The sequence below is a fragment of the Muntiacus reevesi genome, chromosome 10 (genome assembly GCF_963930625.1).
Source record: "Muntiacus reevesi chromosome 10, mMunRee1.1, whole genome shotgun sequence".
Lineage (NCBI taxonomy): Eukaryota > Metazoa > Chordata > Mammalia > Artiodactyla > Cervidae > Muntiacus > Muntiacus reevesi.
The window spans coordinates 79,079,332-79,104,094 of NC_089258.1; the positions used below are offsets into that span (position 1 = coordinate 79,079,332).

General features: G+C 45.4%; 1 protein-coding gene across 5 annotated transcripts in view; it reads left to right on the forward strand.

Moving 5' to 3' along the window:
• PSD3 (pleckstrin and Sec7 domain containing 3) overlaps positions 1-24,763 on the forward strand; it is a 475,326-nt gene that overhangs the window by 59,873 nt on the left and 390,690 nt on the right. The window contains exon 1 of one of the 5 annotated variants that reach the window (XM_065901508.1): positions 8,320-8,360. The exons of the other annotated variants lie outside the window; for them this stretch is intronic. Coding sequence (XP_065757580.1) covers positions 8,340-8,360 — 21 coding nt within the window. The 5' untranslated portion in view covers positions 8,320-8,339. Of the gene's footprint in view, positions 1-8,319; positions 8,361-24,763 lie in introns of those variants that run through there. 5 annotated transcript variants of the gene reach the window in all.

The following is a 24,763-nucleotide window of genomic DNA, read 5'->3' on the forward strand; positions in this document are numbered from 1 at the left end:
TTTCTACTCTAACTTCCAAATAGCTCCAGCACCAACCTCTTCCCTGAATTCTGATCTCCAGCTGTTTCTGCAACACTACCTCTGGATGTCAATCTAAAAGGTGCCTGTAACTCACCCTGTCCAAAGCTGAGGGCTGCCCTCCCCTGCCCAGTCCTGCTCCCAGCTCACTTCACCAAATCCATCTTTTGAGCAGCTCTCTCTTAAATCCTTATCATCATCCTTGACTCTCTTTCTCTTCCACCCTCCATCTATCAGCCAGTCCTTCAGCCCAGCCTTCGAAAGATGACAGAATCTGAACATTTCTTATCACCTCCTTTACTTCCACCCTGACCTCTGCCACCCTCATCTGCTTGGATTGTTGCATTAGCCTCCTAATTCTCTTCCCTGTTTCCAATGCCCCATATAAATAATCCTTGTTGTTGTTCAGTCGCTAAGTCGACTCTGACCCTTTGCGACCCCTTGCGACCCTGTGGACTGCAGCATGCCAGGCTTCCCTGTCCTTCACTATCTCCCGGAGTTTGCTCAGATTCATGTACATTGACTTGATGATGCCATCCAATCATCTCATCCTCTGTTGCTCCTTCTCCTGCCTTCAGTCTTTCCCAGCATCAGGGTATTTACCAATGAGTCGGCTCTTCACATCAGGCAGTAAAAGTACTGGAGCTTCAGCTTCGGCAGGCATGAGTCCTAATGAATATTCAGAGTTGATTTCCTCTAGGATGGACTGGTTTGATCTCTTTGCAGTCCACTGGACTCTCAAGAGTCTTGAGTCTTCTTCAACACCACAGTTCAAAAGCATCAATTCTCCAGCACTCAACTTTCTTTACAGTCCAACTCTCACATCTTGATGTGACTACTGGAAAAACCATAGCTTTGACTATATGGACCTTTGTCAGCAAAGTGATGTCTCTGCTTTTTATTTTTATTTATTTATTTATTTATTTTTTTTTATGTCTCTGCTTTTTAAAACGCTGTCTTGGTTTGGTAATCCTGGTAAAACACAGATCTCACTACTCCTCTGCTCAAACATTTCCAAAGTCAGTTAAAAGCCCGGATCCTCACAGTGGCCTGTGAGACCGCACACATCACACCCCCCGCCACCACCAGTCACTCACACAGCTCTTGGCACCCTGACATTGTTGCGGTGGTCTCTGCACCGGCAGTTTGTCCCCCATCTGCAAGGCTGGCACGCTCGCCTCCTTTAGGTGCTCACTCAGACTTCCCTTTCTCAGTATAGACAGCCTTCCCCAAACACCTTTTGCAATCATCCACTCCCCACACCCATGCTCCTTACCCCTCTTGCTCTTCCTTGTTTTATTCTCTAAAGTGCTTATAACCTATATGCAGGTCAGGAAGCAACAGTTAGAACTGGACATGGAACAACAGACTGGTTCCAAATAGCAAAAGGAGTACGTCAAGGCTGTATATTGTCACTCTGCTTATTTAACTTCTATGCAGGGTACATCATGAGAAACGCTGGGCTGGAAGAAGCACAAGCTGGAATCAAGATTGTTGGGAGAAATATCAATAACCTCAGATTTGCAGATGACACCACCCTTATGACAGAGAGTGAAGAGGAACTAAAAAGCCTCTTGATGAAAATGAAAGAGGAGAGTGAAAAAGTTGGCTTAAAGCTCAACATTCAGAAAACTAAGATCATGGCATCTGGTCCCATCACTTCATGGGAAGTAGATGGGAAAACAGTGGAAACAGTGTCAGACTTTATTTTTTTGGGCTCCAGAATCACTGCAGATGGTGATTGCAGCCATGAAATTAAAAGACGCTTACTCCTTGGAAGGAAAGTGATGAACAACCTAGATAGAATATTAAAAAACAGAGACATTACTTTGCCAACAAAGGTCTGTCTAGTCACGGCTATGGTTTTTCCAGTGGTCATGTATGGATGTGAGAGTTGGACTGTGAAGAAAATTGAGCACTGAAAAATTGATGCTTTTGAACTATGGTGTTGGAGAAGACTCTTGAGAGTCCCTTGGACTGCAAGGAGATCCAACCAGTCCATCCTAAAGGAGATCAGTCCTGGGTGTTCATTGGAAGGACTGATGCTGAAGCTGAAACTCCAGTACTTTGGCCACCTCATGCAAAGAGTTGATTCACTGGAAAAGACCCTGATGCTGGGAGGGATTGGGGGCAGGAGGAGAAGGGGACAACAGAGGATGAGATGGCTGGATGGCATCACCGACTCAATGGGCATGAGTTTGGGTAAACTCCGGGAGTTGGTGATGGACAGGGAGGCCTGGCGTGCTCATGGGGTCGCAAAGAGTCGGACATGACTGAGCGACTGAACTGAACTCAACTGAACTGAAAATGCTTATCGTCATGTAACGTCCTATAAATATGAACTTACCTTGCTTATTTTCTGTCTTCTCAAACCCATGAGACTGTAAGCTCCATGAGGACAGGAATGTTTCATTTACTGCTAAAGTCCATGAACTATACCTAGTACGGCTGCTGCTGCTGCTGCTAAGTCCCTTCAGTCGTGTCCGACTCTGTGTGATCCCATAGACGTCAGCCCACCAGGCTCCCCATCCCTGGGATTCTCCAGGCAAGAACACTGGAGTGGGTTGCCATTTCCTTCTCCAATGTGTGAATAGTACATAGTAAATGTTCCAGAAATACTGGTCATATGAATGAATGAAAGAATAGCTATCTGTGAGAAAGAGAATAAAAAATAAGCTGAAATCTTTGTTATTTGTGTTTCTTCTTCTTCTTCTTCTCAGATACAGCTGATGTATTTGGGTCCTGGGGACAAGGTGAACTGGGGCCAGCCTGTGAGCTAACATTTCTGGGCATGCACCACAGAGGGTCCATGTCACTTCCCCCTTGACTGTCCTCAGATTCTCTGCTCTCTGAAATCACCAAAGCAGACAGACTGCAGTTTTGTTCTTTGCTTCTTGTCTGCCGATCCTCTTATACATCCAGCATCCATTCAGTATTCATTAGAGTCAAATGCTCGGTGAAATTTGTCCTAGACATGCCCTCTTAGTTTCATCTTGGGCTACTAAAATTCAAGGACAACATGATTTTAGGTTATGTATTTGAGATGAATATTTGTTTTATATGTGTAATTGAATAGTACATAAATAACTGGATATTCACCTTGGATAATGGCAAATTTCAACTCAACAGTTATTCACTGAGCCTTTACTATGAACCAGACACAGTGCTAGGAACAAGGAATTTGACAGTAAACAAAGTAATGTTCTTCAATCTAAAATATCCATTATATGTATACAATTGATATATCATTAACGTGTAAGATGTCTTTTAGTTGAAAATATTGTAGAGATTAGAGTTGTTTCTATATTTCAAATTTAAAAAAATGCATGTTCTAAGACTCTTTGATTGTTTGAGAATTCAAGTAATAAAGAGTGAATCATAGATCACAATGAAAAATTTTCTTTTGACATGAAATAACTGACATCTATGAAATGAAAAAAACACAATAATGTTAATAAAAATGGACTTAAGAGCACTTAATCTTTGCCTAAAAAACTTGAAATGTCCACAAATCCTATAGTTCATATGTGAAATAAATGTGCGATTTTTCTTAAATTTGAGAACACACTAAAATTGTGCATGTTATTTTCAATGATGAATGTTAGACAAGAACTTTTAAAATGTAAAAAAAAAAAAACCCCAACAATGTTTGATTAACTGTGCTGGAGAAAATACTTGTTATTTTACCCATTGAAAATGTTGTTATAGGATTATTCTACTACTTCACACCCACTAGAATGGCTATAATCAAAATACAGACAATAATCAGTGTTGGCTTAGGATGTGGAGAACTTGGAACCCTCATACATGGGAATACGAGATGGTGCAGCCCCTGTGATGCACAGTTTGGCACTAAAATTAAACAGAGTTACATATGACCTATGAATTCTACACAAGACAAATGAGAATATAACATCCGTACAAAAACTTGCACAGGAGTGTTTATAGCAGTAGTATTCATGAAAGCCAAAAAGTAGAACAACACAAATGTTCATCAGCTGATGGATGGATAAATAAAATGTGGCCTAGCCTTATGGTGAAATATTATTTAGCAAGAAAAGGAGTGAAGTTCTGATATATGCTGATCATGGATGAGCACTGAAAATGTTATGCTAAGTGAAAGAAATCACTCACGAAAAGACCATGTATTGCATGATTCTGTTTACATGGAAGGTCCAGAAAGATGCAAGTCCATACAGATAGAAAGAAGCTTAGTGGTTGTGTGGGGCTGAGGGGATTAACAGAAAAGAGCAGTAACTGCTGAACATATAGCATTCTTTTTGGGGTGATAAAATTTTTATAAAACTGCACAACTCTGTGAATGTACTAAAACACATTGAATTGTACGGTTTAGGTGGGTGAGGTGTATGAGTTATATCTCAATGAAACTGCTAAAAAAAAAGTCATTCCAAAGAAATAATCAAGAGTATGCAGCCAAAACACACGGGGGAAAAGTACTGCGAAGGTATTTTCAGTTCAGTTCAGTCGCTCAGTCGTGTCCGACTCTTTGCGACCCCATGAATCGCAGCATGCCAGGCCTCCCTGTCCATCACCAACTCCCGGAGCAAAGGTATTAGGAAGTTAATTAATAAAAATATGTGATTTTTCTGGATTAGGTGATGTGTGTGGAACTTGTCAAATTTTAGAAACTTGTAGTGAAGTTTTTTTCCATTCCAAACAGGTCTTCATTCTTGTACCAAGAAAAAAAGAAAGAAAAAATATTCTACAATGTGATACTTCAAAGTGGCCTTCAGAAATAGTGGGGATTAACTGTATGCATGAATCATGCATGAGAGAATTTCAATTTCCTTTTCATTCCTTCTTTTGGCCTCCTGTACCTCATGCCTGGCCTGTTATCTTTCTCTTTGCACAATACACTGTGGGGCTCGTGGGCAGAGTTGGTGGAGGAATACAACGTGGGGTAACGACAGAGCTGCCCACGCCTCTTTCCTGCTGCTCCCTGGCCCGGTGCCTCCTACTTTTACAAGGTGGATGTTTGTGTATTCTGACAATGAACTTGAGCACAATTGTGAGACTTTGAGCTGGGTGCCTGGGATCTCTCGGGGCTAGAGTAGTGGAAATGGGAATTCATACTATATTTCCAATCTTTCAAGAAGCATAACAAAACATTTACACACAAAATACAGTCTGGCAAAATGAGATGTCAACCTTTATTTGATTTGCTTTGGACTTTTATCAACTCAGAAGTGGCAACACTGGCTAATTTCTGCTGATCAGAATCTCCAACCGTTATGTCTTTGATCATTTAGGGTGGGAGAAATGAATGATTATTTAATAGATGTGATCAGCTTTGTACCTAAGATCTTAAAACCTGCTGGATTTAGGGAGAAAAAAAGTTTCCTTTATGATGACAATGTTTCTGTTGCTTAACTTTGGAAATGCCTCTTTTAAACACTAATTTTTAAAAGGCTCTACTAGGTCTTCACCGCTGCATGGGCTTTTCTCTAGTTGCAGGGCGTGGGGGGCTATTCTCTGTTGTGGTGTGCGGGCTTCTCATCACGGTGCCTCCTGCCGTTGGGAGCACAGTCTTCAGGGCGCACGGGCTTCAGTAGTTGTGGAGCGTGGGCTCAGTAGTTGTGGCTCCCCAGCTTTAGAGCACAGACTCAATGGCTGAGGTCCATGGGCTTAGTTGTTCCTCAGCACATGGGCTCTTCCTGGATCAGTCAAACCCGCATCTCCTGCATTGGCAGGTGGATTCTTTACCACTGAACCAGCAAGGATGCCCTGAAATGCCTCTTTATTTAACATTTACCATGGACCAAGAACTTTACATAACTTGTCATGCTAATAACAATTCTTCACGTTATTATTACCCTCTTTCTATAATTGAGGAAACAGTCTCTGATTATGTGTGTCTATCCCCAGTTCCCTTAACTAGTAAATTCCTGCAAAATTATGTCTACTCCGCCTTTTCTATGAAGTTATGTCCGTGTGTAGTTAGCATGGTTTTACATTCAAGCTCAAAATCCTGACCTTCTTCCATTTATGAGTGCTGGTTGATTTTCCAGGTAAAGGCCACCGGGTCAATGCTCATGTCCCAGGTAGCAACTGCATTTCTTACCTGGTGTTACACCTGATTCTTTGCCAACAAAATCGTCAGACCTCAAGGTTCAAGGAAGGTGGGAGTTTATTGAGAATAGGCACACAGGTACTGTCTTGTGCCATTCTGTAAGAGAGGAGGACCCATAAAGGGAGAAATATGCCCAGGTAAGATACTTTGGTCACCTCATGTGAAGAGTTGACTCATTGGAAAAGACCCTGATGCTAGGAGGGATTAGGGGCAGGAGGAGAAGGGGACGACAGAGGATGAGATGGCTGGATGGCATCATCGATTCGATGGACATGAGTTTGAGTAAACTCTGGGAGTTGGTGATGGACAGGGAGGCCTGGCTAGCTGCGATTCATGGGGTCGCAAAGAGTTGGACACGACTGAGCGACTGAACTGAACTGAAGTGAAGTGAAAGCGAAGTCCACAGTCGTGTCCGACTCTGGGACCCCATGGACTATACAGTCCATGGAATTCTCCAGGCCAGAATACTGGAGTTGATAGCCGTTCCCTTCTCCTGGGGATCTTACCAAACCAGGGATCGAACCCAGGTCTCCCGCATTTCAGGCGGAACCTACACAAATGATCAAACTTCTGCCCTGGCAGGGGAGCATGGACTAAGATCATTTTCAGACGCTGGAATGGGTCTGTATAAATGCATGCACCCCCTCATTCTGGTTCTGCTGGTGGGTGCCACTGTGGAAGGGGCGAGGCAAAGTAGGGGACGCAGGGGCCCCCTGCACCCTGACCTGGTGGGCGGGCTCCTCGGGCCACCAAAGAACCTGATCCTCCGTGTCCCACTCATAGCTTGGCCACCTTAGTCATTTCCCTTTCTTTGCGCATCTTCTACCACCGCTGAAGCCAGACTTTAAAGCCCTAAGACTCTTAGGGAGAACGGAGCCGCCAACCGCGCGGGGTTCTATTCAGGAGCTGAGCGCGGTCTTTGCAGGTAACAGACCTCGCAGAGGGGTTTAGGTCCGCACCCCTCTTTCCCAGGCCGGGTCTCTGCCGCTCCAGGCTTGAGGGGAAGAGGAAAAAGGCCTCGGCCTGCGGCACTCCGGTAGGAAGCTGCAGTTTAGGCCGGGATGCCCCGGCAGGCTCCCATTCGGGGCGGCACGGCCCGAGACCCGACCTCCGTGGCCCGTGCGCGGGATCCGCTTCGAGGGACCGGACTCGGAAAGGGTCGGCGGGTCGTCGGCGAGCAACGCCCTACACGGACACCCGAGGGCCCCCGCCCGGCGGCTCCGACCCAGGGGGGCGCGGGGGTGTGTCGGCGCCAGCCACCGGACCGCGCGAGACGCCGCCCCCTTCGCGGCTCCCCTCACGGCGCCTCCTGACAGGAAGCTCCGTCGGAAGCGCCGCTCGCTTTCCTCAGGGAGACGGCGAAGCAACAGGCAGGCTTCCGCTGGAGGCCGGCGACCGCGAGCGCCGCGCGGGGCCCGGCCCGGCCCGGCCCCCTCTCTTCCCGCTCCCGCTTTCCCCCCCTTTCCCCCATCTCTCCCCTTCTCTCCGAACATCACCAGCCTCCGCACCCCTCTAATCCCTTCCCGCCTCCCGCCGGGCCTGCCCCTCCCGGGCCCCGCCCACCTCCCCGCACCGCATCCCTTCCCGCGCCCCTCCCCGCACCCCTATCCCTTCCCGCCTCCCGCCGGGCTGCCCCTCCCCGGGCCCCGCCCACTTCCCCGCCCACCTCCCCCACCCCCCTGTCCCTTGCCGTCCTGCCCCCCGGGCCTGCCCCTCCCCCGCACTTCCCCGCCCCCGGGCTGCCCCTCCCCTTCCCGCCTCCTTGTGGGGCCCGCCCCCACCGCCCGCGCCCCTCCCACCGTCGGCCCCACCCCTTCCCGCTCGCCCCCTCCCCGCTATCTCTCCTCCCTCCCCTCTCCGGGGCCCCGCCCCCTCCCCGCTCGTCCCCTCCCTCTCTCGTCTCTCCCTCCCCCGGTCCTCCCCCTCCCCCGGGCCCCGCCCCCGCCCCACTCTCCCTCCCCTCCCCCTCTCCCTCCCCCCGAGGGCCCCGCCCCGTCCCCTCTCGCCCCTCCCTCTCCTCCCCAGGGCCCCGCCCCCTCCCCTCCCCCGTCCCTCCCCCGCCGTCCCCCAGCCGCTGACTGGCCGCAGCCTCCGCCAGGGAGCGCACTCCTCGCCCGCCGCCCGCCGCCCGCCGCCCGCCGGCGTCCCCGGAGCGCGACAAAGAGCGCGCTGGTCGCCGGACCTCTCGCCGTGGCGCCCGCGGCTCCGGCAGCTCGGCGGGCAATGGGAGATGGAAGCGAGAGACGCCGCGGTGAGGCTCGATCCGGCGGGCGGGCGGCGGGTGGCGGGCGGCCGTCGGGCCGGCGGTGCTTCGTGGCGGCTGGGTCCCGGGAACGGCTTCCTTTCTGCCCCTCTTTGTGAGGGGCCGGGAGGCTCGCTTGTGGGGTGGCGGCTCGGGGGCTTCACGCCGAGCCCCGCTCTCCAGCCGCGGGGTCGGGGCGGCGCGGGAAGCGGGAGGAGCCGGTCGGCGGAGCGCGGGCGCTCTGGCTCGCCTGGGTTGCGGGGAGCCCAGCCGCGGTCGGCGCGGGACGGGGGCGGGTTCCGAGCCTCGGAAGGCGTCGCGGCCCTCCGATTTTCCTGGCTTTTAACTTTGCCTGCGGGTTCGTGCCGGGAGATCCGGCAGATGATGCTGCGAGACGTGAGAAATCCAGGCGCCGCTCGGAGGACGTGGGTTTAGAGTACTCTCGGGGGCCCTTGGGGGTAAATGTGTGGTCTGTCGGTCCGCCTTCCACGGACACGGGGGTTTCCACGCCGGACTCACTCCTGAGTGAGTCCAGGCACTGGTGTAGGGAAGAGGAGGTCTGAAAAATGCCCCTGCGTGGGACGGATGCTGGCAGCACACGCTTCCATTCAAGAGCTGTACCTGGATATCTGCAAAGGATTTTGCAGAGCCTGGTAGCCGAGTGAGCGCGACTGGCTCTCTGCTGTCAGGGAGCTTGCTTTCTAGGACGGGAGGCTTGGGCGGAGATGTGGAGGAAACCGGAGGAAGGCTTGGTTCTAGGAGCCGAGGGCCTGGACGGCCTCTGCTAGCAGCTCTGGGTGGGCCTTGAAGGGGAGGGTCGGGTGGGGGCGAAAGGATGCTCCTCGCAGGAGGGGAGCAGATGCGCTCTCTGGCTTCTTCCAAGAAATACTTGACCATCCTTCCTTAGAGTATTCACAAGGGAATATCACAAGGGAATATCAAGGGATATTCTTTTAAAAAGTCGTTGATTGCGTCCTCACCACTTAGCGCAGCATGCTCAACAAAAACAACATAGTAAAGCAAAACAAATGGAACACCTTCCCAGACAATTTTTAGAAGCTCTGTCCTTCTAGATCTTTCTATATCCACTCACGAATCATATCACAAATCTATGAGATTATTTGTCAGATACTTCATTAATATACACTTCGTGCTAAATGAAACAGAGTGGGTATGGTGAAAATTACTTAGACACCTGGCTGGTAGATTTTGTCACAAACATGGCGAGTTTCAGCCTCTGTCTAGGGCACATGGTTTAACCTCTGGAGCTGAAATTTCCTCCTGTGTAGGATAAGAGGATTGGGTAGATAGATGCTTTCTCAGAGCCTTCCAGCCCCAGCATTTTATGGTTTCATGCTTAAACATGTACATGCATTCCTTATTCAATGATGTACTCTCAGCTTCACCTCTGAACATCTCTCAGTTCTGTGAAGGAATCAACACTCATCCTGGTCATTAAATGGGGGAGATATTTTAAGGCGAAATTCCACAGTTGAATGTTGTTTTAAAAATGCAAGTGTAAGAAGCTTTATTTGCAAATCTGAGTGACTGCTGGCTTTATAGAAGGTTTTGTTGACACTGTTCATTTCATTAATGACCAAAGAATAATACATGCTTTGCTATCTACGTTGTATTAAGAGGTTAAATTTTGCTTTTAATTAAATACCAGCCCTTATAAAAGTGAGATACCTTGGGAATTTGGAAATAAAAATAATATAAGACAGTAAATTAGCTCATTGAAAGAGAAAAATTCAGAGAAACTTTCCATCAATGGCTCTATTCACTTTCTAAAACCTTGGTATTTATCTGTTTGCTGACCGTGATGGAAAATATGAGTGGGATTTAGCCTGGCATTATATTAAAAAAAGTGTCCAAGGCTTTACTCCTTTTAGAGTTGATTTCCCCCCCTCCCGCCTTTGGAAATTCTGGAGTCATCTGACATCATTCATAAACTTAGACTCCAGTGTGGTAATGGATTAATCCCAGTTTTGGTTAAGAAGTGCCGAGGCAAAAACCGTGTGAATGTTAAAAGATGTATGTACTTTGGCCTCCAGACTGGTTTGTTTGAGGTTTATCTGAGGTGATGTTGTCATTTGGCAATTCTGAAAAGATTATTTCTTTGGATTTGGGTTGGGTTAGTAGGTGAGTAATGGATGGTGATCCTTCTCAATTTTTAGAAATGAATTCAGATATGACTGAAGCTTAGACAGTCTGAGAAATAATCTAGTGATCAGGTGGTGACCAAAGCCCCCTCACCTGAACATGTGATTCAGGCTCATAGACCTTGGGGTCCAGTCTCACCTCCCGTCACTGCTGCTTCTGTGGTTCTCAGGGGTTCTGTGATTCCCCCTGTGCAGTCGTGGAAACCCACTCCAGGATTCTTGCCTGGGGAATCCCATGGACAGAGCAGTCTGGTGGGCTACAGTCTGTAGCATTGCAAAGAATCGGACACAACTGATGCGACTTAGCACGCACGCACCATGCGGTTGTGATCAGGCAGAGGGGTCCTTGGCTGCCCTTTGCCAAAAGTGGAGGCGTTTCCGCCTTGAGTACTGCCACTGAGCTCTCCTGGAGTTCTTTCACAGTTAAATCAGCCGAACCTTGGTGTTCGATCCAGGTGAAATGGCCCAAAGCGTTTGTTCCTGGCGTCCCTGCCTGGGCAGCTTGTGTGTTTTGTGATGTTCTTTGCAGTTTCAGGGGCTTCCCTGGTGGCTCAGAGGTTAAAGCGTCTGCCTGGAATGTGGGAGACCCCGGTTCGATCCCTGAATTGGGAAGATCCCCTGGAGAAGGAAATTGCAACCCACTCCAGTACTCTTGCCTGGAGAATCCCATGGAGGGAGGAGGCTGGTGGTCTACAGTCCATGGGGTCTCAAAGAGTCAGACACGACTGAGCGACTTCACTTTCTTTCTTTCTTTCTTGCAGTTTCAGAGATTTGCTAGAAAGAATTTAGCAGGAGCATTATTTTTTTGTGAGTGTGTGTCCCTTTGTACCTTTCCGTGTTCCTGAGTTATATGTCCATCTTCCAAAGATGTTTTTCACACACTCCAGTTTAAATAGTGTTGGATGTAGTGGTTCCAGTGATAATGTGAACTGCTGTCGCACTTTGCAGAGTGGAGTGGTGTGGAGAGAAAGAGAGGCAAGATACTTCCAGCATGTAGTGAAGTTATTCTTAAGCTCATTTACTGGATTCCCATGCCTCATTCAAAATTAAGGAGTTAACTCCCAATGCTAATAATGAATCTTTGCTTCTGCTATCTTATTTGTATAAAACAGCACATGTCCCCGCAGTCCTTGTTTTCCACTGTGCCTAGAAGGTCAACTAACTGGGCCCTGTTAGTGCCAGTGGACAGGATTTTGTTGACACTCCAGGACACAGAGGTGACGGGGCGCTTTCTCTCTTGGGGACACCTGTGACGTAAGGAAGGGAGTCGCCAGCTTCCCTCCCCTGCCTCCATGGGAGCACCAGGCCCTGGCTGTGGCTGACCGCTCATTTTTCCTGGCTCGTTTAACTGGGAACAGCCATCTATTATTAATAGTTTGAAACTCGCTTTTCTCTGGTCACAGACCAGTAGATAAGTCAGAATAGTTTGTACATGTTGGTGGACAGTATGGGAAGTTTATCTTTGAGGTTAGGGTAAATGGGAAAATGAACACTTTGACCTGAGCTGGAGATTCTTTTCTTACATAGTAGTTTCATGTGGGTTGTCTGAGAAGCAGCATTTGCCTTTTTAAGTTTCAAATAATGGCCTGACTTTTGGGAAGATGCTTATTTTATGCGATATTTTCAAGCATGATGCATTGTTACAATCACAGCTAATGTTTATTGAGATCTAGTTGCCTGTTTTAACATAGGCTACCTCTAGTCCCCATGACAGCCCCATGTGGTCAGTACTGTCATTACCTCCAGTCTGAAGCCTGGAGAAGTTAAGTAACACAGTTAAATAAGCGGCAGAGCTGAGGTTTAAACTTGGCAGTGTTTTTAACCACCACTCTGCTGCTATGTCCTCAAAGTTAGCATTGTGTGTTGCAGGATTTTGGCTCTCGTATTTAGATTCTCTGGGTCTTGGAATCTGAAATTGGATGACTAATTTGTCAGCAAGCGTTATTTTATATGTCTATTGGCTTAAATAGTGGGAGCAGGATTGTTGTTTGGCTCAAGAGATGGAAATTGTGTATTTTTCCTTCAAAAACACATACAGTGTCTAAAAGGATACTAAAGGGATTATGTAAGGAATTCCATATAGTTATAAGTACTTAATTGGAATTCAAATAAAGCAGATTCACCGTTTAAAATTGAATGTAAACCTTACCCATTTTAACTTACAGTTACGTCACGTGATAGACGTGACCTAGACTTTTCTGTACGTGTGAGTATCAGTCTGCTTTCCCTTGTTTTTTTCTCCTAGTGAGCTGGGATTTAGGTTGTTGAGAGGGGGGTCTGAAACAGTAGGAGCAGGGTGGGGGGGAGCTGAGCCGAGGGCAGCCATGAGAAGGTCACGTGCAGCTGCTCCCCATTTCTCCTGCCTTCTGCTCCCAGACCTTTGCTGAGAAAAAGCGACTTAGAGAAATGAAGCGGGTCAGCTCTTCCTATGGCTCTTCAGTCTGTGGACAATGAAGGTGGAAACGTTTAAATAGACGGAGCTGTGGTTTCTTTTGTTTGGCCTTCACGTGATTGTTAGTTAAGGACCAGTGGAACTGCTTTTCTCTGCGTATGATAACTTACAGCCTGTTTTGAATTTCATTTTTCAACAATTCTTATTTTCCAAGAAGTTATTTGATAAGCACAGTAGCATGGGTTGAGGATTCTGACGGAAGGGGAAATCTGGGCCTAACAGTCAGCGGCACAGACAATGTAATTAGATGATTGCTGCCTTTGTGATTATATTATTTTCTCGCAAAATTATATTGGGAAAATACTGAGAAAGGGCAGCAGTTTGTGTGATCTTTCAGAGCTTGGTCTCCAACTGGACCTTCGTGCCTCTAAAAGCCACAAGTAGTGAGTGTTTGAAGAAGCAAGATGTGTCCTTGAGTCTGAAACTTTTCACTTGAATATCAAAGTTCCCTTTGGACAGATGTTTATGCTTTTCAACTTCATTTCTTTGCTTCTTCTTCTTTTTAATGTTTGGTTTTTTTGACCACGAGGCATGTGGGATCTCAGGCCCTTGATCAGGGATCGAATCCACACCCCTTGCATCGGAAGGCGAAGCCTTAGCCAGAGGACCACCAGGGTCATCCCTCAGCTTCATTTCTGTTGGCTCCAAAGGGTCCATGAGCTGCTACCTCATCTCCTGATGCTTATTTCTCCCCATAAAAGTCTTCCGTGGAGAAAAAAAAATCCCATTGTTTTCCACGAGCATCTGTAAGTATAGCATGGCAGAAACTGAAGTATAGATATTAATATGCTGTTCATTCTTTCATTCATGCAGCAGATATTAAGTATTGATACTTACCATGTGCCAAGCTCTTTGTTGGGCCCCAAAAAGCCTTGTCTCCTGACCGCTAAGAAAACGTGCCAAGAACATTTAGCGGTTACCAGGGCCATATATCTGAGTGTCAAACCTCACAGCCTGTAAATATTGAAATGACTGTATTTAAGAACTCTTTCATAGAATCCTCTCTTAGAATCAGTGAGTTGCCTCCAAATCAGTATTGTTCAACACGACTTTCTGCTGTGACGGTAATACTCGTTTATATCCGTGCTGTCTCATAACGGCAGTCAGTAGCTGCCTGTCGCCACCGAGAGCATTTGAAATTTGGCTAGTGAGATTTAGGAACTGCGTTTTAAATTTTATTTAATTTCCATGAACTTCAGTAGCCTCCTGTGACTCGTGGCTAATGAACTGGGACGGCAGCTGTAGAGCAGAAAGGCTTTACGCGGTGGCCGTGTTGCCCTGGGCAGGCATCTCCCACTTGACTGACTGGTTGCTTGTGGTATGTTTCCTGACTGGGCTTTGCTAAGCTTTTACTTCTGTGCATGTTTACCCCATCGTGTCTGACGGGCACCAAAGCAGGGAGAATGTACGGAGGCATGGGATTTTAATGGAAATGAAAGTGAAGACAGAAGCACCAGAAGTGAGAGGAAAAATGTATTCAACAGTAGGAACTAGTCTTTAAAAAAAAGAACAAATTGTTTAACAGGTAGCGTGCAGTTGACAGTCTTCAGTAAGACGGAGGAAACTGTTTTGATCAAATAGAAAAATGAGTGCCTGACTGAGATTCACTATTATATACATTCAAGAGCTGGTTGTGAGTTGTTTGAGAATGGAACAGAGATACCGAGAGCACTGCCATTGACCTCTTTGTTGCAAGCTGTGGATAGTTGCATAGCTCCCAGCCCCCTTTGAACCTGCGTAGCATCACAGTCCATCTCTGGGTGAGTAGTGATGAATATCCAAGTGGCTAAGGTCTTTCCTGGGACCCCAAAGTTATCTTGGAGGTCCAGTAGATTTTCAAAGTAGATAAAGCTGAGTAGGAGAGATTCTTGTATAGCAGGCAAGGAGTGTGCTTAGCTTTAAAACTGCATTGTGAGTAGAGGTGTTTCAGACCATAGGCTAGAGAAAAAGAAAAAAAATCTTACTTTTTGATCCCCAAATACTTTTCAGTCTAGGAGGTAGATAGCCACATTTATAGATGCTGGGGTTTCTCCAGGGTCAGGCATGTGGGAGGTAGCCTTGAGTATAACAGCAGGTGTGAAATCATGAGAGGATTCTCAAGGTTAGGCTTCTGTTGGAATACATGATTATTTTGAGTTTTCTAACTTGTGGTGAAAACACAGTGATAAAAAGGTGTAACACTGCAAAAATGTGGGGATAGGAGGAGAAGAAAGAATAACATACATTGTGCCAGACACTGTGAAGTGGGGGGTGTGTTTGTGTGTCTGTGTATGTGAATTTACATCTCCTTATATATTTACAATATTGTAAGCTAGGTAGTATCTCCCTTTTCAGAGGATGTGTTTGAGGCTCATGGAGGTTAAATGGGATTCTCTTTTTAAAACAATCGTATTGAGATAAAATTCACATGCCACACAACTCACCTATCTAAAGTATATGTTCATTGATTTTCAGTACCTTCACAGGAGTTGTGCATTCATCCTCTTAGTCAACTTTAGAGTATAGTAATCACCCCAAACAAACTTGGGATCCGTTAGCTGTTGCCCTGTAATCTCCCTGGTGCCCCCATCCCCTGACCCAGGGATCACTGTCCTATTTTCTGTCTGAATGGATCTGCCTCTTGTGCACATATCATACACACGGAACCACACACTATTTGGCTGTTTGTGACTGGCTTCTTTCATTTAGCAAAATGTTTTCAGTGCTCAGTCATGCTGTAGCATGTATCAGCACTTCTTTCCTTTTTATTGCTGAGTGATATTCAAATAAATAGCCAGAACATGTTTTATTTATTTATCAGATAGTGGTCCCTCCCCTCCTTTGGCTTTTAGGAATAATGTTGCTGTGAACGTTCACATACAAGTTTTTGTGGGGATGTATGGTTCCATTTCTCTGGGCTGTGTAGCTAGGAGTGCAACTGCTGGGTCGTATTGTGACTCTGTGTTTGATCCTTGGAGGAATCACTGAACTGTTTTTCATGGGGGCTGCACCACTTTACATTTCTATCAGCAGACTCCTAGAATCCCCCTTTCTCCACATGTGTTATTTCCTGTCTTTCTGACTTCAGCCATCTTAGTGGGTTTTAAGTGGTATTTCCTCATGTTTTATTTCACTAATGTTGTTGAGCATCTTTTCGTATGCTTTTTGGCCATTTGTGTATCTTTCTTTGAAAAATGTCGATTCTGATCCATTGCCCTTTTAAAAATCGGTTTGTCTTTTGTTACTGTAAAAGAGTTCTTCATATATTCTGGATGCAAGTCTCTTGTCAGGTATATGCTTTGCAAATATCTTCCCCCTTCTGTGGGCTGACTTTTTATTTTCTTGTTCCCGTCCTTTGAAGTAAGTGAGTTCTTTATCTTAAGCTTGGGTAGGCCTAACACACTTTAGGTCCTCACATATTTGCTGCAGTCCGTCAGCACACTAATTTGTAAAGTGATTTGTGTAACGAATATCATTCTTCTGGGGTTTCTGGTTGGAAAAAGGGATGGATTTAACTTTTGTCTAAGCTACTTAAGGGAAAAGTAAAGCTCAGGATTTGAGACCTTTATGTGTATTGAAAGGAAATTTTGGAAGTTGTTTCTTTGGAGTCTTTTATGTACAGAAAATCGTGCTTTCCTCTTAGACTAGAAAATTGCTTGAAAGGAAAAGGACACTCTGCCTAGAAGACTGCTCTTGGTCTCTTTAGGTCCTGTCATTTTATGGTTAATAGTGGTTCCAAACTCATCTATCACGAGTCACCCGGTTTTAGATTCCTAGGGCTGCCTGCAGGTCTGGTGCCTTAGTTCTGAGGCGTCCCTTTTCATAATCACCCCAGGTGATTAAGGTTGGGACACTTGACAAACTCTGATTGAAGCTGGTGATAATCAGGACCTTTTAGTGGTTGCCCCTAGAACTTAATTAGACTCTTCAGCGGGTGTGGTCCCCGGTGGCAAACATCCCTCACTGAGGGTGATTCTGGAAGAGCTGATCCAGCCTGTCTGACTGCTTTGCTTACTGATCTTGATCCAGCGCAAGCCACATTCTCTTCCCTTCCTCTCTCATAGTAGAGATGGTTCCACTATCACAATTTAAACTAGCTTCACAGATACTTTCAAGTCATAGGGTTGCAACCACCCTCCCCTTTTCCTCCCCTTTAAGATGTGTTCCCATTTCCTTACCACTGCTGAATCCCTAGCGGCCTCCCACAGCCATACAGATATTCATAAAACCCAGGGGGGAGAAAAAGTCATGGAAAGAAAAATAGATCAAAGTTCGTTGTTGTTTAGTCGCTAACTCGTGTCCAGCTCTTTTGTGACCCCATGGACTGTAGCCCGCTAGGCTCCTCTGTCCATGGGATTCTCCAGGCAAGAATACTGGGGTGGGGTGCCATGCCCTCCTCCAGGGGATCTTCCCCACCCAGGGATTGAACCTGCGTCTCCTGCTTGGCAGGCAGATTCTTTACCACTGAGCCACCTGGGAAGCCCTAGATCGAATTTTACATAATCATTACACTTCGCTTGTTTTGCATGGGTGGTCAGGGTCTCCTAAAGGATTTGATGACTGTGAGGTTGGGCTGGCTGTGTTTATCCGGGGGCTGGGGAGACTCCCATGCCTAGGTCACCTAGTGAGAGGCAGGGTGTGGTTAGACTGTGGCCTTAGTAATGCTTGAGCAGAGCTTAGTGCCTGTGGAAAAGCAGTAAGTGGACAATAGATGTGACCTGGATGGTAGGTTATATTGTCCTTACCCGGCTGCGAGGTGGAATTATCTTCGTTCTTAAAATCACACAGGTGTTAAATGGTAAAACTGGTCTTTCTTGTTCCCTATATTGTGTTTGCCTGTAGATAATGCAGCGTGGCAGCCAAGAGAAAAATTCTGGCACTTTGAATGGTGCTTTGGCCCATGGTAGTCACTCGATAAATGTTTGTTCAATGAATGAGTTAAACACCACAGGAGATTGAATTGCTAAGCCTAAGAACCTTTCAGGAATGTATGGATAGAAGAGGTGCTCTGATACTGCCCCTGGTCACGTGGTGGAGTAGAATTTCCGGAGCTGGCAGGTTTCTGACCTGATCATTGTTTGCTTCCCTGTGTGGTCTTGTTGCATCTCCTGCTTTGGGTAGATGGAATTTTTCCCACTTTGCTGACAGCGTTCATGGGCTGCATTTAGTGCTCCAGGTGTGACTTTTATGACAGTTTCTTGCAAATAACAGCCTAGGGCACAGAAAATGAGAGCAGTGTGTAAATGAATTTTTTCACACAGGTCTTTCCCTTTTGGCAGACACGTTTGATAGAAGTAGATTAAAGGCGTGGACTCGGTCTGCGTGGTGTGATTATTAACGGTATCAGGGACCTGATTCATTCATTCTTTTGATTTCATCATATTTGTTTTTCATTCTTGACTCATTTCTTTCTACCTTCCTTGTGTGGCTTGTATGTCAGTTGACTGTCTTCTGTATTGATGGGTTCTATTTGGGGAAAAGAAATCTAATAAAATACAGCATGATATTCTAAAGCTGGAGCTTAAGTAAAGATATATTTACTTTAAAAATACTTATATATTTTTAATTTAATTTTATTTTATACAAAGATATTTATATATTTAAAAGAACTTGATAGCTTCAGAGTAGTTAAGGTCAATATTTTAGAAACTCTACTAAAATAAATATATCTGTGATTAGTTAGAAAATGTTTTAATTTATAATATAATTATATATCAGAAGAGTTCACAGGAGGATTAAAAGGATAATGGTAATAATTTCTTGGTATGCATGCTTGCTAAGTTGCTTCAGTTGTGTCCGATTCTGTGTGACACTATGGACTGTGGCCTCCCAGGTTTCTCTGTCTGTGGGATTCTCCAGGTAAGAATATTGGAGTGGGTTGCCATGCCCTTCTCCAGGGGATCCTTCCAACCCAGGGATCAACCCCGTGTCTCTTATGTCTCCTGCATTGGCTGGCTGGTTCTTTACCACTAGCACCACCTGGGAAGCCTTATTCCTCTATTTAGTAAAAGTAATTTAAAAATAAACCATTTTTTGGTAGAATTCTGTTATGGTCATTGAATGTCTTATTTCTACAGCTTTTTAGAAATTTAGCTTTTGTGGAAACAACTCTTTCTTGTTATACACATATATAATTGCTTTACGTACTATTTAATTAGATTACACAATATTGGCATAAATCAATTTGGTTCAATTCAGTTCAGTTGCTTAGTCATGTCTGACTCTTTGTGACCCCATGGACTGTAGCGCACCAGGCTTCCTTGTCCATCACCAACTCCTGGAGCTTATTCAAACTCATGTCCATCGAGTTAGTGATGCCATCCAACTATCTCATCCTCTGTCGTTCCCTTCTCCTCCTGCCTTCAATCTTTCCCAGCATCAAGGTCTTTTCTAAGGAGTCAGTTCTTTTCATCAGGTAGCCAAAGTATTGGAGCTTCAGCTTCAGTCCTTCCAATGAATATTCAGGAGTGATTTCCTTTACGATTGACTGGTTTGATTTCCTTGCAGTCCAAGGGACTCTCAAGAGTCTTCTTCAACACCACAGTTCAAAAGAATCAATTCTTTGGTGCTCAGCTTTCTTTATGGTCTAACTCTAACATCCATACATGACTACTGGAAAAACCATAGCTTTGACTAGATGGACCTTTGTCAGCAAAGTAATGTCTCTGCTTTTTAATATGCTTCCAAATCAGTTTGGAAACAAACACGGTTGATTCTTGGTAAGCATCAGCTCAGTGATGGGAGCAGAATTTCAGAAGCTTGCCAAAGCCTCAGTCACTAACCGTGAGCACCGAGTTGTAACGGGTTTCATCGGGGATGTTTTACAGGTGCCTGGGCATCTGAGTTGGCTAAGTGAAGGGTGGAGAGAGCCTCAGCTGTATATGTAAGTTTAGAAACAAAGCCAGACCTGATGGAGGATGTGAGAATTGATTAGGGAGAGAAATTAGGACACTCTCCATTTTGTTTTAGACTCATTTTTGGCTTTTATCAGCCTCATACCACTTCTATTTGTATACAGACTTACTAAACTCATGAATAATTTATTTCTGCATCTAAATTTTTTTGAAATTATTTTTTTTCCTTTTACCTAGAAGAAACTTTTAAGTACTTTTAAACTGTGGTTTATAAAAATAAGACCCACCAGTATCTATCTATTAAGTGACGCATTATCAAAGTATGGGCTTCCCCCGTGGCTCATAGAGTAAAAAGTCTGCCTGCAATATGGGAGATATGAGTTTGATCCCTGGGTCGGGAAGATTCCCTGGAGAAGGAAATGGCAACCTACTCCAGCATTCCTGCCTGGGAAATCCCATGGACAGAGGAGCTTGGCAGGCTACAATTCATGAGGTTGCAAAGAGTCAGACCCGACTGAGCAATTAACACATTACTAAAGTACAATATAATAACAGCAAAACTTTTTTCTGTCTCATGCCCAAGTGCAGAGGTTCACTGAAAACAGGTTACACCCAGCTTTTATACATCATTAAAGCATGAAGTGCTTTGTACTTTGTGTCATGGTTTCTCTCTCACTTAAAGAACTCAAAGTCCACTGCATGGGCCTGGTGACTTTCCCCCGCTTCAGGAAGGGTGTACATGTTGAGACCCATCTTCCAGTGTGTTCTGGTGAGGCAAGAGGTAGAGTTTGTATATGAGAGTGTTTTAGACTCTCTCTCGGTTTAGAGAACTGTTTCTTTATAGCTATTCGGGTTTTGTATGAGGTTAATTTAATTATCAAGTCTCAGCAGCTTTGTTTTTTCCTACAGTATCTGAATATGTATATGCATACAAAATGCCCTATTAAAATAAAGCCCCTTTTGGGAGGGGGGTTCACGATGGGGAACACATGTAAATCCTTGGCTGAGTCATGTCAATGTATGGCAAAAACTATTATAATATTGGAAAGTAATTAGCCTGCAACTAATAAAAATAAATGGGGAAAAAAAAATAAAGCCCTTTTATAAGGCTACAAGATATACTATCCTCGATCATATGCAGCTCTGTATTACTGTTGTGTTTCATTCATTCACATATTCATTGAACAAATATTGGGTGCTTCCTATTGCCACACATTATTTTTGTTTCTGAGGATACTGTGGTCAACAGAGTAGACCAAAAATTCATCTTCTTGCAGGGTGAGACAGATCGTGTGTGTGTGTGTGTGGTAATTTGGGGAAAAATAAAGCAGAGGAGGGAGGTTAGGATTTGGGAGGAAGTTGAATTTTTAAGTAGGATGGTCAAGAATGGCCTCCCTGTTGTGACTTGGGATGAAGGCCTGAAAAAGGTGAAGGGAGTCATGTGACTGTCTTGGGGGAGGAGAGGCCAGCAGGTGCTAGTCTTGAAGCCTAGGCATGTTTCCCACCTTCTGGGAACTTGCAAAACTAGAGTGGCAGGAGTGAAATAGGCAGGGAGGAGAGCAGATATCAATTCCTGTAAGGCCCCTGGTCCTGTCGGCTGTTGCAAGGACTTTGGCTTGTTACAGTGAGCAGAGGAGCTGGTGGAGGATTTCACATAAAGACACGACAGGATCTGGCTTATCTTTTAAGAGGATGCGCTGCTATTGTGTCTCATGAGATTAGATCTAAGTGGAGAAGGGCAGAAACAGGCAAAGCAGTTAGGCTGCTGTAATAATCTAGATGAGCGATGGTGACCTTGGACCAGCGTGATTTGTTTTGAAGATAGAGTGTGAAAGATTTCCTGATTGACTGGATATGAGATGTGAGTGAGAGGAGTCAGTGATGATTTGCAACGTTCTGGCCTCTGCAGCTTGAAGCATGGAGTTAGATTAACTGGGGTAGGGAGAAGCTGATTTGGAGGGAAAGACCAGGAGCTCAGTTTTAGAGATGGCTAGTGGCAGCAGTGATGCCAGTCTGGATTTCAGAGGAGAGGTCTGGGCTAGAGATAAACATTTGGGAGAGCTCAGAATGTATGAAATGGATGAAACTGGTTGAAACCCATAAGGGAGTGAGTGTAGATAGAAAAGAGGTTCAGGACCAAGAACCTGGGCTACTTCTGTACCGAGGCTGGGGAGATGAGATGGAACCAGTAAAGGGGAACGAGAAAAAGCTGCTGATGGGATCAGAGGAGAACCGTGTCTTGGGAGCCAAGTGAAGAAGCTGTTTCAAGGAGGACGAGTCAGATACAGAAGAGGGGAGTACAGTGTCAGTCGAGGTCAAGAATTGACTTGGGGATTTAGTAATGGGAGGTCGTCGGTAAGTTTGACAGAGGCAGTTGTGGTGGAGTCGTGGGGACCTACAATTGATGGTGAGGAATCAGGAGACAACAGGAGTAGGAAATGGAAACATCAACTGTGACAAATGTTTCAAGATTCTTGTAAATGGAAGGTGATTAAACACAGCTGAAGGGAAAAATGAGGCCAAGAAAGGTTTTAAAATGGGGACAGTAGCAGCATATTTGCTGATAGCAGAAACAGGAAAGAGGAAGAAAGGAGTGATCTTTCATGTAGTAGCATAATTCTTATCCAAAATCAGTCAGTTCAGTTGCTTAGTCATGTCCGACTCTTTGCGACCCCATAGACTGCAGCACTCCAAGCTTCCCTGTCCATCACTAATTCCCAAATTGCTCAAACTCATGTCCATCGAGTAGGTGTTGCCATCCATCCAACTATCTCATCCTCTGTCGTCCCTTTCTCCTTCCACCTTCAATCTTTCCCAGCATCAGGGTCTTTTCCAATGAGTCAGTTCTTCGCATCAGGTGGCCAGTTTTAGGGTTTCAACATCAGCCCTTCCAGTGAATATTCAGGACTGATTTCTTTTAGGATGGACTGGTTTGATCTCCTTGCAGTCCAGGGGACTCTCGAGTCTCCTCCAACACCACAGTTCAAAAGCATCAATTCTTTTCTTTATAGTCCAACTCTTAAATCCACACATGACTACTGTAAAAACCATTGCTTTGGCTAAATAGACCTTTGTTGGCAAAGTATGTCTCTGCTTTTTAATATGCTGTCTAGGTTGGTCATAGCTTTTCTTCCAAGGAGCAAAAATTAACTCTGGCTTAATTTAGAATGGCTAAAATCATTTGGCTTACTATTGTAAACACCAATGTTTGTTAATATAGTCTGTATTTTCAACATACAAAGTTATCTTCCCATCTCCATCAAAAATCAAACCTTTTTCTATTCCTTAAATACATTTTTTGTTTTTTGTATGGATAGTGTCTGTTCTTCTTTTTCAGCATCAGGGAGTTCCTAGTTGTGCACCAGTGAGCGTGGGCTTGAGGTGCACTCTGCCCACACACTTCAGTAACTGCTGACATTTTTTTTAGACTTCATTTTTTTAAAGAGCAGTTTTAGGTTCACAGGAAAACTGAGAGGAAGGCACAGAGATTTCCCACGTGCTTCCAGCCCCCACACATGCATGGCCTCCTCATTACCAACATCCCCATCCTGGGGCACACTTGTCACAAGTGATGAACCCACACTGATGGACGATCACCCCAAGTCCACAGTTTACGTTCAGGCTCACTCCTGGCGTCGTGCATTCTTGGGTTTGGAAAATGTATAATGACATGTACCCTTCATAACAGCAGCATGTTTTCACTGCCCTAAAGAGCCCGCTGTTCTCCCTCTTCATCCCTCTCGTTACCCCAGCCTCTGGCAACCACTGATCTTTTTCCCATCTCCATGGTTTGGCCTTTTCCAGAGTGTCATCTAGTTGGAATCATGCAGTGTATGCCTTCTTCAGATTGCTTTCTTTCACTTCGTGATATACATTTAAGGTTCTTTCGGGCTTCCCTTGTGGCTCAGCTGGTAAAGAATCTGTCTGCAATGCGGGAGACCAGGGTCCTATCCCTGGGTTAGAAAGATCCCCTGGAGAAGAGAATCGCGACCCACTCCGGTATTCTGACCTGGAGAATTCCATGAACTGTATAGTCCATGGGGCAGCAAAGAGTTGGACACGACTGAGCGACTGTCACTTTCACTTCACATGTCTTTCCATGGTTTGAGTGCTCTTTTCTTTTCAGCACTGAATAATATGCCGTTGTCCGACGTACCCAAATTGAGGTATCCATTCACCCAGGACACTATGGTTGTTTCCAGCTTTTTGGCATTTATGGACAAAGCTGCTGTAAACATCCCTGTGTAGGTTTTTGTGTGGACGTGAATACCATGGAGCATTGTGTGGATTGCTGGATTGTTTGGTTAGAGAATGTTTAGTTGTGTAAGAAAACTGCCAAACTGTCTTCCGAAGTGACGTTCCGCATTCCATTGGCAGTGAACGAGAGTTCCTGTTGCTCCATAGCCTCATCCGCATTTGGTGTTGTCAGTGTTCTGGATTTTGGTCATCCAGATAAGTGAGTAGTGATGTCTCACTGCTCTCCCGATTTTATCTCAGACACAGGTTTCCCTGCATCCTTTGAGCAGGTATGGAATCCCCTGGGTTTTCCAAGAATATATTTAGTCAACAAAATAGTCATTGCATACACAATGGCCCTATGTTTACAGATAACAACCACAGGGCCACAGATGGGCGATAAACAGTAAGCATTCAAGGAGACAAGGTCTCCGGCTCTTGTGTGGGTTGGTAGTGGCTTCTGTGTGTGCTCTGCAGATCAGCATGGACGCTGTCAAAAGACAGATTTTGACTCTTTAGGTTTAGGGTGGGGCCTGGGATCCTGCATTTCTGATTAAACTCCCAGGCGATGACCATGGTGCTAGTGCATTTCATTCTGAGTAGAAAAATATCAGAGGCACTGCGTCTGAACTTAATTTTTTTCCTTAGGTTTTTGTTCTCTTCTTCCTCTCCAGTGGGAATTCTCAGAATACATCTTCTGCCTTCTGGCTTTGCATTTTTATTGATCTC